This window comes from Pteronotus mesoamericanus, unplaced genomic scaffold, assembly GCF_021234165.1.
Source record: "Pteronotus mesoamericanus isolate MK-2021 breed Mesoamerican mustached bat unplaced genomic scaffold, CSHL_Meso_final scaffold_54, whole genome shotgun sequence".
NCBI classification, from domain to species: domain Eukaryota; kingdom Metazoa; phylum Chordata; class Mammalia; order Chiroptera; family Mormoopidae; genus Pteronotus; species Pteronotus mesoamericanus.
In genome coordinates, this window is record NW_026555321.1 from 21,239,595 (window position 1) to 21,252,355 (window position 12,761).

Consider the following 12,761-nt stretch of genomic DNA (forward strand, 5'->3'; position numbering starts at 1 on the left):
CGAGGCAGCTCCTACCTTAGGTGAGGTGGTCGGGATGGGGGAGCCGCCCACGCGAGGAAGGGGAGGGGAGAGGGAGGGGAAAGGTCCTGGCTGAGGAGTCAGCCCGCGCCGGGACCTGGAGGCAGCAGGGAGGGAGACCAGTGCGGCCTGAGCCTGCCAAGCACAGGGGAGACTGACGAGCATGCAGGGCCTTGAAGGCCATGTCAGAGTCTGGGTTTTACTCTAAGTACAAGAAACACCTTTAAAAAGTTTTAATTTCCTTTAATCAGAACTATGTGGTCTGATTTGAAGAGTTTAAGAAGATCACCCTGCCCTGGCCAGGTGACTCAGTGGGTGGGAGTGTCACCCCGTACACCAAAAGGTTGCAGGTTCAATCCCCGCTCAGAGCACATACAGGAGGCAACCAATCAATGTTTCTCTCTCATGTTGATGTCTCTCTCTCTCCCCCCCGACCCTCTCTCTCCCCTTTCTTGTCTCTCTAAAGTCAATAAGCATTTCCTTGGGTGAGGATTAAAAACAAAAAATAAGGTCACTCTAGAAGCAGGATAAAGAATGGGTTGGAGGAGAGAAGAATAGAGCAGAGATCAAAAGGACACGGGGGTGGCATGCTGGTGACATGTACCCGGTGGCACCAGTGGAGATGGAAAGAAGTAGATGGATTGGAGATACACTGTGGGGGTAGAACTGACTAGACTTGGTGTTGGATTCGACATGGGAGGTAAGAGAAAGTGAGAGGTCAAGACTCACTGGTTTCTGGGTAAATGCTGGTGCTAGGTACTCGCATGGAGAAGATGCGGGGCGGGGTGGGAGGAGATGTGAAGGCAAAAATCAAAAATTCCATTTTGGGTCCTGTAGGTTTATGAAGTCTGAGATACATCCAAGAAAAGACATCAAAGAGAGTGCTAAGCAAGTATGGAATAGAGAAGAAAGTTCCGTGTAGATGTCATCAGCACTTACATTGAGATCCATATGAGTAGATCAGATCACGTAGGGATAAAAAGAATAAGCCCCAAGACCCAGTCTTGAGAAACTCTAGCAGGAGGAAGAGCAGCAAAGAGTGGTGTCACGGAAGCCAGAGGGGAAAACACATCCTCTGTGACAAATGCGTCTGGGAGCTCAAGATGAGCTCAGAGCCCTGACCAGTGTGGCTCAGTGGATTGAGTGCTGTCCCACAAAAGGTCGCCAGTTCGATCCCTGATCAGGGCATGTGCCTAGCTTGCAGGCCAGGTCTCTACTCGGGGGGGTGTGATTGCCCCTGATAGATGTTTCTCACACTAATGTTTCTCTTCCTCACCCTCTCTCTAAAAGTAAATAAGTAAAATCTTTTTCTTTTTTTTTAAGAGCTCAGAGAAGCCTCTGTTTGGCTTGGTAACATGGTGGTCTTCACCCTCTGGGTGGAGGCGCACTATCTCTGGGGTACTAGAGACAGGGAATGACTTCTCCTTTATTTACTGCTAGAAGTAAGTCATGCAGAACATTCGTCCTAAAGTTGAAAGTCACATATACATGAGAAGGCCTCCCAGGGACCCTTGCATCACGCCACCATGACAGCAGAGCCTAATTTCCCAGGGGCCCAGTCTTGCCCGCCTCCACTCCGCACCCCCAGCTCCAGCTGCTGGGATGCCAATATCTTGAACTCCAAATAGAGCATTCATTGTACCCTTGGGCCCAAATGATAACACTTTTTAAAATGCTGCTGTCTTTGCCCTTTTTAAACACAGCAATGGTCAAATTTCTTACCCGCCACCACCAGCTCCATCTATTTTAATAACTACATCCACAGTGAGGACGGCAGTTGGGAGGGCTAAAATCCTCACCCTCCCAGTTCCAGGGACCAGGGCTTTTCAAAGTGACTATGGACAGGAAAAACTGAAAGGAAAAAAGGAATCAAGCCACTAGGTAGAAATCTTCATTCAGCTGCCTGTGCAGGGGGCGGGAACGTGCCAGACTGCACACACCCATCAAATTTGCTTGACAGTCGTTGAACAACTGCTCTGTAGTAAGACAAATAGCAATAATAATAACGGCTGCCATTCATGGAATGCTTGCTGCGCGCCAGGCAGTCAGCCAAGTGCTTTTCACCCAGTGGCTCATTTAATTCTCGCAAGTACCGAGGAGGTAGCAGGTATTGTTATCCTCATTTTATGGATGAAGAAAGCAAATATTAGAGTTCCCCAAGGAACTGGCTCAAGGCAGTGAGTGGAAGAGCTAGGTTCAAGAATACGAGGCCGCTGTGATTGTCTACTGAGAGTGGTAAACTAGGGACATGTGCCGTGAGGCGGGGGTGACTCGGGCGCAGGAGTGACCCAAGGAGAGAGGAAGAGTCAGCACCATAGCTCAGGCTAAGAACCTAGGGGTCAGTCTCAAATCCTTTTGCTTAATCTCCCCATGACTTCATCACCAAGAACTGTCTGTTCCGTCCCCGAAATATGTCTTACACCTGCCGGCTTCTCTCCACCGTCCCTACAACCACCCTAGAGAGAGCCGCCGGCATCCCCCCTGCAGCCCCCTAGCTGCGCCCCCAGCATTGCCTCCTGCATCTCACAATCCCCGCCCCCCACGGGGGTCGGGAGGACCCGCGGACCTCACGGGTCACACCTGTCCCTGCTCAGACCCTTTCCGTGGCTTCCTAGGAAATCACACGGGCTTTCCATTGTTTCCAAGGCCTTCCCTCCTTTTCTTTTTTCTTTTTTTTTAATCCTCACCTGAGGATATATTTATTGATTTCAGAGAGAGGGGAAGTGGGGCAGAGAGAGAGAAAGAAACATTGATGTGAAAGAGAAACATTGATCATTTTGCCTCCCATACATACTCTCACTGGGGCTCGAACCCACAACCTAGGTAGGTACCCTGATGGGAATCAAACCCACATCCTTTCTGGTGTACAGGACAATGCTCCAACCAAGTGAGCCACCCAGCCAAGGTCTTCTTCCCTCCCTTTCTAACTGCCCCTCCAAGTATTGCAGAGCCTGGCTCACGTGTGCTGAAGAAATGAAGGCAAGAATGAGTGAGTGGATGGACAAAAAAGCTTCCCAGAGGAAGCCATGTGTGAAGTGAGCTTTAAAGTTGGCTTGGGTTTCTCAAGTGGCAAGGCAATGGGTGGGAGGTGGTAAAACCAGGTGTTCTAGATACAGGCAACAACAGAGACGAGGCCTTGGCGGACTTCCAGGAGCGCCCTGGGAGGTGACATGAGCAGGACTAGAGGCAGGTCTGTGCAAAGTAGGGGTATCCAAGTCCAGTGTGTCTCATAAGCCCCTGGAAAGCTTGTTAAAACACAGATTGTTGGGCCCCACTTCCGGCGGTTCTGCCTCACACATGTGAGTTAGCGTCTGAGAATTTGCATCTCTGGTAAGTTTTGAGGAGGTGCTGATACTGCCGTCCCAGGTGTTAAGCAGGATAGATAGTAAACCGAGGCAGGGAGGGGGACATGTCTCACCTGTTGGCTCAGCAGTCCTGAGCCCGGTCTGATAAGATTGCCAGGTGGTCTGAACATCACGAGCAAAACTATGGTAGCGCAGCAGAAGGGGAGTCCTTGAAGTTCTATGTGCTGGGGAAGGGAGCCTATGTAGCAATTTCACCAACTACGAAAGAACGCCTTTACTAGCTGAGAATGAAAACCTTTGTGACTGTATATTGATCCCACGGTCTGGAAGAGGGAGAAGGAAGGGTTCCTAGAAGCTGGCCAAAGTATATAACTCCTGGGGTGCTGATAGTCGGGGCGCTCAGATTAGCTGGGTGCCTGCTTGCAGCTTTTTGCTTAAGCACGTAGACAAACTCACAGCTTCGCTTTCCAATGTACATGAGGCGCTCAGATTAGCTGAGTGCCCAGCTGTAACCTTTTGTTCAAGTATATTTCATAAGTAAACTTGCTATCTCATCTCCTCTCTCAGTGTTGTCTCTTGATTGCATTCTCTTGCGAACAAGGCAAGAACCAAGGAGGGGCGCCCCTGACTCGGGGCTCCCTGGTAACACAGGGACCGCATTTTGAGAGCTACTGGTACAGGGCATGCTAAGGGAACCTCCACGTGGAGGGTCCGGGGAGGACATCTCCAGGGACATAAATGGAGGGGGCCGCGTGCCACACCGAGCACAGTCTGAGCTGACAGAGGAGGCCAGTGGTCAGCCTGCCCTTTCCCCAAACCCAAGCCCACCATGAGCTCCAACTGCCAGGTCTCATGGTACTCAACCCTGCCGGTCTCCTTCTCGGTCACATTTATGCTTTGAAGGAGTCTCCTGTTTCTCGCTGAGTGAGACTTTGATGACCCCTTTAAAATGCTGCTTGAGGAGCTAGGCTAAGGCTACCTCATCGCACACAGCAACTTGCACTGATGCTGCTGTCACAGTGTCTGTTTTTCACAGGAGACCTGGCATTTAAGTCATGTCTCCTTGAAGGTAGTTCTCGCTCTATGTTTGGGCAGAAGGAGAGGGAGGAGGAGGAAAGGCTGTGCTCTGCTAACCTTCCCAGGACAATCATGTGCAAACTGAAGCTTGCCCACCGTAGTTTGGTTTGGTTTGGTTCGGTTCAGTTCGGTGTGATTTGCATTCAATAGGGAAGATACCTCTTTATCTTTATCATGTAGCCAGATAGGAGCCTGGAGTCCTGACTGTTCCATGTCACAGGAAAAATACAGAAAACAATATTCCACAGTAGCCTCTCTTGATCCTGATGTGCCTTTTAGTTTCTGAAACCGATACAGAGACATATGCACTTTCAATTCACATTGACCTGGTTTGGCATTCTGGCTCTGCCAACCTCCAGCCCTTGGTTTTGGGCAACTTACTTAAGCTCCCTGAGCCTCAGCATCTTCATCTGTAAAATGGGTGTGTCAATAATCCACAGCAGAGGGGTGCCTGGGCATTTAGTGAAATCATGAATGTTAAGTATTTAATAGAGTGTGGGCTCAGTCGGTGTTTGTCAATTGCCCTAGTGTAAATACTCCCACCATAGCTGATATCAAACTAACAACCTGCTGTCACTGAATGGGGTTGAGCACGCCATTATTTAGTGTTCCCACCATACAGATACAGTAGAAACAAATAACCCCAAGAGCTGAAAGGACAGTAACACATCATAAAACAATTAGGAAGCGATGAGTTTTTAATGACCTTTGCATTTTGAGTATTTATCACCTGTGTTTTTAATATAACATATTTAATTGTAAGTTCACATCATTCAAGTTTTCATGATGGTTGTGTTGAACCCCCAGTTCACAAAAACTCCTGGAATAGTTAATACGTCCTCTCACAAGCCAGTACCAGCCAGTTCCAGCACAGGGGCCGGGCTCAGCTGCAGGTGGTCCGTCAGTACGACATCCCTTTCCTCTTCCTTGCCTGTCCTCAGCCCCAGGGAGTCTTTCATGAAGCTTTCTCAGGTAGAAATAAAGATGTTTGCTGTTCCACTGCAGGCTCCAAGTTTTGCTTTTGGCCTTGGCCCCCACCCCAGTCCTCACCCTACGCTAAACCTCAGCCAAGGTTCAGCCCTCGTCATGCTGCCTGACTGGCCCTTCCCAGAGCTGGGACAGCTGAGCCACCGCTAACACCAGAGAGGACGCGGCCTCTGCTGGGCTGGGCTCCGGCAGGGGAACCATGAAGGGCTCTCTGTGGCTGCGCGGTGGACTGGCGGGTTATTTCAGGCTCTCATCAGTGAAGGAGATGGGGAAGCCCAGCCAGCCAACTGCACTTTGGCAAGTCAGGGCCTATAATTAGCCTCCACTTGAGGCTTGAATAAACCCCTGGTTGTTACTCAACAACAGCAAAGCAGGGAGGCCTCCAGCTTCCCCAAGCCTGGGGCTGCACGAGCCGCCCAGGACACGCATTTGGACAGAAGTGCCCTGCCTGCAGAGCAGCGTCCAAATGATCTCAGAAACCTCTCCTCTCCTCAACCCTAAGTGAGCACAGAGGAGCAAAGGCGCCGAGCAGCCAGCTGCTCACCTCGCCTCACCTTCAGCGTCTGCTCGTCCTACCCGACTCCATGATTGCTTGGCAGCCTCTTATTTATAGGGTCTGCAATCAACTGGGGAAACGTTACAAATTCACGCAAAGCTAAAAGTAAAAGCAAGTGCATCCAAGTGCTGGCGGTGTTCTCACTGGATGGGACTTGGGGTGAATGCCTTTCCAGCCATCTTTCTGCTTTTCCAGAACTGTATGACTCTAAATATGATACACATATTTCCCACCACCACCACACACCGAGTTTTGTCTTCTTTTTTCTTTCTTTTTTCTGTCCATCCCCTAGATCCCAAGTTTAAAAAGCAGAAACAAATAAAACAAAGTTGTACCAAATGAGGAGATTAAGCTTCAGGGCCCCTTGCTCGCCACAGACACCCCTTTATGTTAGTTGTTTTTCATCCCCCTTGTTAAAGGCAGTCTCGGAAATTCTGTAAGCTCCAGGCCCACAGCGGCAGCGCCCGCGCTGCATGGCCGCCTCGCCCAGCGCACTGGGAGGCCCCTTCGCCGTGGTTCTTTTTGAGCGTACAGGTTGCTATGGCTCGTGGTCCGTGCTGCATTGGAATATTTGTCATCGGCATCACTGTGAGAAATTGAGCAGGGTGATCACCTCAGACTTCAAATTCGTCACCTGCAAAACGGCAGGGCTGAGAGTCTGAGACTAGAAGGTTTTCTGACTATGGGGCTGCAGCGTCTCGGGGAGCGGGAAGAGCGCGCTCAGCCTCCGCCGCCAAAGCCAGTCCTCGGGGAGGCCTCATGCAGCCAGAGCCTTTCGGATGAACTGCATTCAACAATATTTACTCTATTTTCTTATTTTGTATAGTCTTTTTAAAATAATTTAAAATATTTTTTATTTTCCAATGATGGTTGACATACACTATTATGTTTCAGGAGGAGTGGTTAGACGTTTATGTAACTTACAAAGTAATCATTGTGATAAATCTAGTACGCGCCTGACACCATTACAATATTACCGACTATATTCCTATTCTGTGCTTTACACCCCCTGGACTATTTCGTAACTACCAATTTGTACTTCTTAATCCCTTCCCCTTTCTCGCCCATTTCCCCAGCCCTCCTTCCATCTGGCAACCCTTGTCTCAACGGAGTGTTGAGTAGCCGCATGAGGCTACTATGTTGGACAGCACAGGTAGAGACCAGGCACCATCACAGAAGGTTCTGTTGGACAGCACTGATGTAGAGAGTCCATGGTTTCAGCAGCTTTTCAAAGGCACCCATGACCAGAAAATGTTAGAAGCCACTAAGTCAAGCCAGTGAAACTTCATCTAAGGAGCCAGAAGCTTCTCCAGAGGTCCAAAGCTCATCAATGTGACGGAGGCTATGAACACATCTGCCTCTGAAGATTCTTTTTACTTCAAAATTCCAACTCCAAAAACTCTTTTAAAACATCCAGGTCCTGTGCTTTATTATAGATTTCCTTCCCCCTTTTAGAGAAGGACACTTAAAGTTCCCAAAGTGCCCCAGAGCCTCTGTGCCCAGCACGAGTCACGGTGGGAAAAAGGAAAGACATGCCAGTGACCCTGTGTCCCTTGCTGTGTATGACTGTTCCAGGTGGGCGAGGCAGTGCTGGAAAACGCTCGGCTCATGCTGCAGACAGAGAATGTCCAGGCAGGTGTGGACGACTTCAAAGAAAGGTAACGCTCTGCTGCAGAGGGGACAGTCGCCCATACCTCCCGACTCTTGGGTGACTCGGGTCATGCTGCCTGGAGACTCCTGCATTCACCTCCAGCCGCATGGAAGCCTGGGGTGGGACACAGGGTCCCCAGGAGAATCCAAAGCCATGACAGGCAGGCCCAAACCCTCCTTGCAGACATAAGCTAAGCCCCAAGGGCTAAGATCTTGCCTGGTGTCGGGTGGGTTAGAGCAGGGGTTCTCGAAATCTAGTGTGGTTCAGAATCACCTGAGAAGCTCATCGAAAACACAGATTGCTGCGCCCCACCCTCAGGGTTTTCGATTCAATAGGTCTGGAGGGCGATCCAAAATGTATGTTTCCTGCACGATCCCAATGATGCTGATCCCGCGGGTCCTGGGAGCACATCTTGAGAATTGCTGGTTTAGAGTAATGCTTCTCACGGGCAGCTGCGTGTTAGAATTACCTGGGCACTAAAAATGCCAGTGTGCAAGCCCCACGGACGAATTAAACCAGAGTGCCTGGGGGTGGGGCTCTGGCCTCCATATTTTTAAAGCTCACCAGCCTTGAGAAGCATCCCTTTGAAGTCTAATACACTGTTTCCTAAAATATATTGCCGTGTGTTTGTGTGTGTGTGTGTGTGTGTGTGTGTGTGTGTGTATACAAGAATAAAGTCAGTGTATGTATTGCTGGTGAAGATTATTTTAAGTTGTATAAGGATAAGCATTTTATTTTTAATAGTGGTGTATTTATTTTTGTAGTTACCTTCTATTTATGGCCCATGAAACTGTTTTACCACTATAGTACTACCGTTTATAGTAGCAATTTAAAGTTTATTTAATATCAAGAGCTTTTCAGGTGTATTGATTTAAGGTTTACTTTTTCAGTAGGTAAATCTAAGGAAAAAATTAAGTAAATAATGATCCAGGAATATGCATTTAGGCCAAAATCACGAAGGTCAATGAGGACTGGGAAATACTGGGTCTAATGGAGAAGCAAAATGAGGAAGACCGTTTTCTGGACGAACACAGTGATTTTGAGAAGATTCTGTGGGGCAGGTGTCCTGGACGTAGGGCAGTTGGATTGGATTGTTATTCAAGGGAACATTCTCCTAAATTGGTAAAGACTGAGAGAACAGGCATAGAGTTGAGAGTCTTAGGGAAAGACCATGTTCCCCTGCAGCCCCTCCCGGCCCCCCCCGCCCCCGCCCCTGCCCTGTCTTTCTTATCTTAGCATAAGAAGATCAGGTGATGAAAAGGAGAATCTCTACCATCTCCTCAGACCCTAACTCCCTTCCTTTCTCAAAGACCAAGCTTCTCCATGTGCTACAAGTGTCTCCATTGGTGGCCACTCTTGAGTCAAGGGGACTGAACCGTGCTAGCCAAGATGACAAAAACACAAAGAAGTGAAACAAAAAACTGCGGAGAGAGAGCTTGTCTAAAATTCAGGGACAGCCCTGGCTGATGTGGCTCAGTGGATTGAATGTCAGCCTGTGAACAGAAAGGTCCCCGGTTCAGTTCCCCATGAGGGCACATGCCCGGGGGGCCAGATCCCCAGATGGGGCGTGTTTCTCTCGATGTTTCTGTCAATGTTTCTCTCTCTCTCTCTCCCCCTCCCTTCCATTCTTTTTTTAAAAAATAAATAAAGCCTTTAAAAAATATTTTAAAAAAATTAAAGTCAGGAACAGATAATGACTTTAGTTTTGAGCAAGAAGAGTTCAGCTGATAATGGAGAAACCAAGCAGAAATTATGGGATGCTGCAGAAGATGTGGGGCCAGTAGCCTCTAGATTAAGAGGAGACAACCTGGGTGTCATGAGCACAGAGATGCTAAATGACAGAATGGAGGGGAAGCGGGGACAGTGTAGCAAGAGAGAGCAAAAAGCTTATGCGCAGCCTTGGGGGGTATCACAGATACATTTCAAATCCTTAGAGCAGCGATTTTCAGCCTTTCTCATCTCGTGGTGCACATAAACTAAATACTAAAACTCTGTGGCACACCAAAAACTATATTGTATTTTTTGCCAATCTGATAAAAAATGATAGGTATAATTTTGATTCATTCACACCAGATGGCCATTGTTGTGCTGGCTGTTGTCATTTTTTATTTGACAATCCAAGGCAAAAGAGGTCAGTACCCTTGACTAAATAGACAGGTATTGCACATTTTAAAAATTCCTGTGGCACACAGTTGAAAATCACTGCTTTAGAAGACTTAAAAAAAAGTCAGTGGGACACTTAAGACCTTCCAATGTGGGAATGGACCATATCCCAGAGGGTCCAGGCTCCCTCGAGAGATGAGCACACATGACTCCAGGGGTCCCAGGTGGACTCTTCCAGAGACCAAGCCCAGTCATGTGGGTGGGTTTTCATTTCAGCTGGGAGGACAGGACTTGTTTCCAAAAGGACTAAATGCTACTGAGCATACAATCCTTCATAAAGAGCGTGTTGGGGTAGAAAAGTTGATCCGGCATATAGAGCACAGAAAAACGCTTCAGAAACCATGTCCCAGGTGCTGATTCAAAGGTGTGGCCCCAAGTCTGAGGGAAGTGTCTGGTGGAATGCCATGGGCTCTGTCCTTAATTCTTTCAATTACTATTTTGCTCTGCAAGGTATATGAACGCAAATGGGGCAAAACGGCAAAATATACAAACCCAGGGGGTGGTGAAGTGGGGAAAGACAGAATCAGGATTCAAAACTGTCCCAACACATTGGAACAATGGGTCAATGAAACAAAGAGGATAAATACAAACTTCTACTTGGGCTCAGAGACCAGGTGCACCGAGGGAGGACAGGGAAATTAGGCTTCAAGCAGCTCTTGTGAAAAATGCCTGGGGGTTCTAGTTGACAGGAGACCCGATATTAGTCAGCAGCAAATACAGCTGGTCGAAATCAAATGAACAAACACATAAACAAACAAAAACCCACAAAGCAAATCTTAGAGTCCATGAGGAAGAGCGTGAAAGGGCTTAACCAAAGAAGCAGACAGTCTCTCAGGACTCCGAACGGATCAGGCAACATCTGGAGTTTTGCATTCTGTGTCACATTTTAAGGACATAAGACCAATTAGAGCCTTTATAATCATTCCATAAATGTATCGGAAGCCTGGAGCAGGGTGCTGAGAATACAAAGGTGGAAAGGCCACAGTCCCTGCCCTGGATAAAGAGGAATGTGGAAACCAATTTACATCAAGAATGGAGGGAGGAAACGAGAATGTATAACTTAAGGAGCTAAAGGCTTGGGGCGGGGAGGTGGGGAGGGGGAAATCAGGGAGTGGCAGAGTGACAGCCTTTAAACATTTGTAGAGCTGCCAGAAGGAAGCAGGAGGCTGACTGTGGGTATTCCAATGGGTGGAACTCAGATTCTTACAAGAATGGAGATTTAAGCTCTCGGAGGGAATAAACCTGCAATAATTAGAGCTGCCCAAAAATGGAATGGTGGCCTTGCGTGATGATGCGTTCCCTGTCACTGGGAATATTCGAGCAGAGGCTGCATGATCACTTATCAAGAATGCTATCAGGGGACTGTCACTGGGTAGGGGTCTCAATAGCGGAATGCCAAAGTCTCTTTAAAATTCTAAGGCCCTACGAGGCAGAGGCTTCCTGGAGTGAGAGGCGTGCAGTCTCCCTTCTGTGAGGGGACCGAGGTACGCTGTGAAATCTGGCTGCGTGGTACAGCTGGATGGAAGGCCATGGCAGGAAAGGAACGATGTGGGGAGGAAGCAGCAAAGATGTGGGGTCGTTTTTAGAAAGAAAGCTCATGTAAACCAGAAAATGAGGGAACTCAGAGTGGGTAGTTTCGGACTTGAGTCAATGTGTATGCACGTGCATGAGCATTTGTGTTATTGCGTATGTTGTAAGTTTTTGAAACTCTGGCTATTTCACATGTAAACCCAGCTTTCTCATTCCTCTTGAACTGCCATATGCTTCCCACAAGGCGGTAAAGGGGAGGCGCTGAGCAGCAGCACCCTGTTAGGCAAAGTATATAAAAGCTGCTGCTTGTGCTTCAGTCCCCACCCCTCTCTGCTGGCCTAGCCCTCCTCCCTCACCTACATTGACCCCTTGGCCCCTAGAAGCCTTTGGGTTGGCAGCCATGGTCCTGAAATACTACGTGAGATCTTTGGAGATAGAAACCACATTCTTCATTTTGGGGTCATAGGCACGTAGTCTGGTACTTGGCAGATTCTCAGAAATATTTGCTAAAGGGCCCTCAGTTGAGAAGGATAACAAATCAGAGCAATGATGACGATGTGCATCCTCGAACTCCTGGAGAAGCTCCCCTAGAGCTCCGGGCTGCCAGGGCCCCGTGGGGCTGGCACCCCGCTAAACCAGGGTAGCCCAGTTGGCAGCAATTGTTCTCACTTTAACAAATCGACATGTAACAATTACATTAACCGTGCTCTCAAAGCTGCTAGAAAAGTGACATTTAACACTCATTGTCTAACTAGCACGTAATTGGCCTGTTGGCAACACTTACAATCAGACTATTTTGTCTTTTGGGTTGCCTGGCTATGCTGAATAAGTTCTTTTATCTGCAGATATGAAAATGAGCAGCCGTTTCGAAAGGCAGCGGAAGAAGAAATTAACTCTCTATATAAAGTCATCGATGAAGCTAATTTGACAAAAATGGATCTGGAAAGTCAAATAGAAAGCCTGAAAGAAGAACTTGGCTTTCTGTCAAGGAGCTATGAAGAGGTAGGTTGAAGCTGGGGCGACACTGCGCGGTTACAACGCCAGAGATACTCTCCTGTCTGGCTGAGCTTCGAACCATAGGTGAGGGGCTCCTCACTCCACGCCACTTGCCCAGGGCTGCAGGGGAGATGCTGGTAAGGCACCTTCAGAACCTGTCGTGGGTCAGGTTAGCCCAGGTGTCTCCCACTCAGAGGGCTTCAGAACCAGGCTGCTATGAGAACCGGGAGAGGCAGCGGGTCCAAACAATTGTGTGTTCCGTGGGAGGGAGCCTCCCATCCCTGAAGGCATTCAAGTTCAGACCTTTGTTTTCAGCACACTAGAGGACAAACAGAGCAACTCTGATCAAGGCTGTGGTTTGCACACACTCATTAATGGAATTAGGTCAGAACATTGAGTGGCAGGACAGAGAGGCCCTCCCACGACCGTGTGGTCCAGTCCCCTACAAAACGTCACTGCTTCTAAACCACCTGCCACA

At 48.5% G+C, this 12,761-nt stretch overlaps 1 protein-coding gene across 1 annotated transcript in view; it reads left to right on the plus strand.

The window, feature by feature from the left end:
• The window catches only part of BFSP2 (beaded filament structural protein 2), a 60,440-nt gene that overhangs the window by 24,552 nt on the left and 23,127 nt on the right, over positions 1 to 12,761 (plus strand). Inside the window, exons 2-3 of the mRNA XM_054595031.1 lie at positions 7,519 to 7,601; positions 12,133 to 12,289. Of these exons, the coding sequence (XP_054451006.1) occupies positions 7,519 to 7,601; positions 12,133 to 12,289 (240 nt within the window). The remainder of the gene's footprint in view (positions 1 to 7,518; positions 7,602 to 12,132; positions 12,290 to 12,761) is intronic.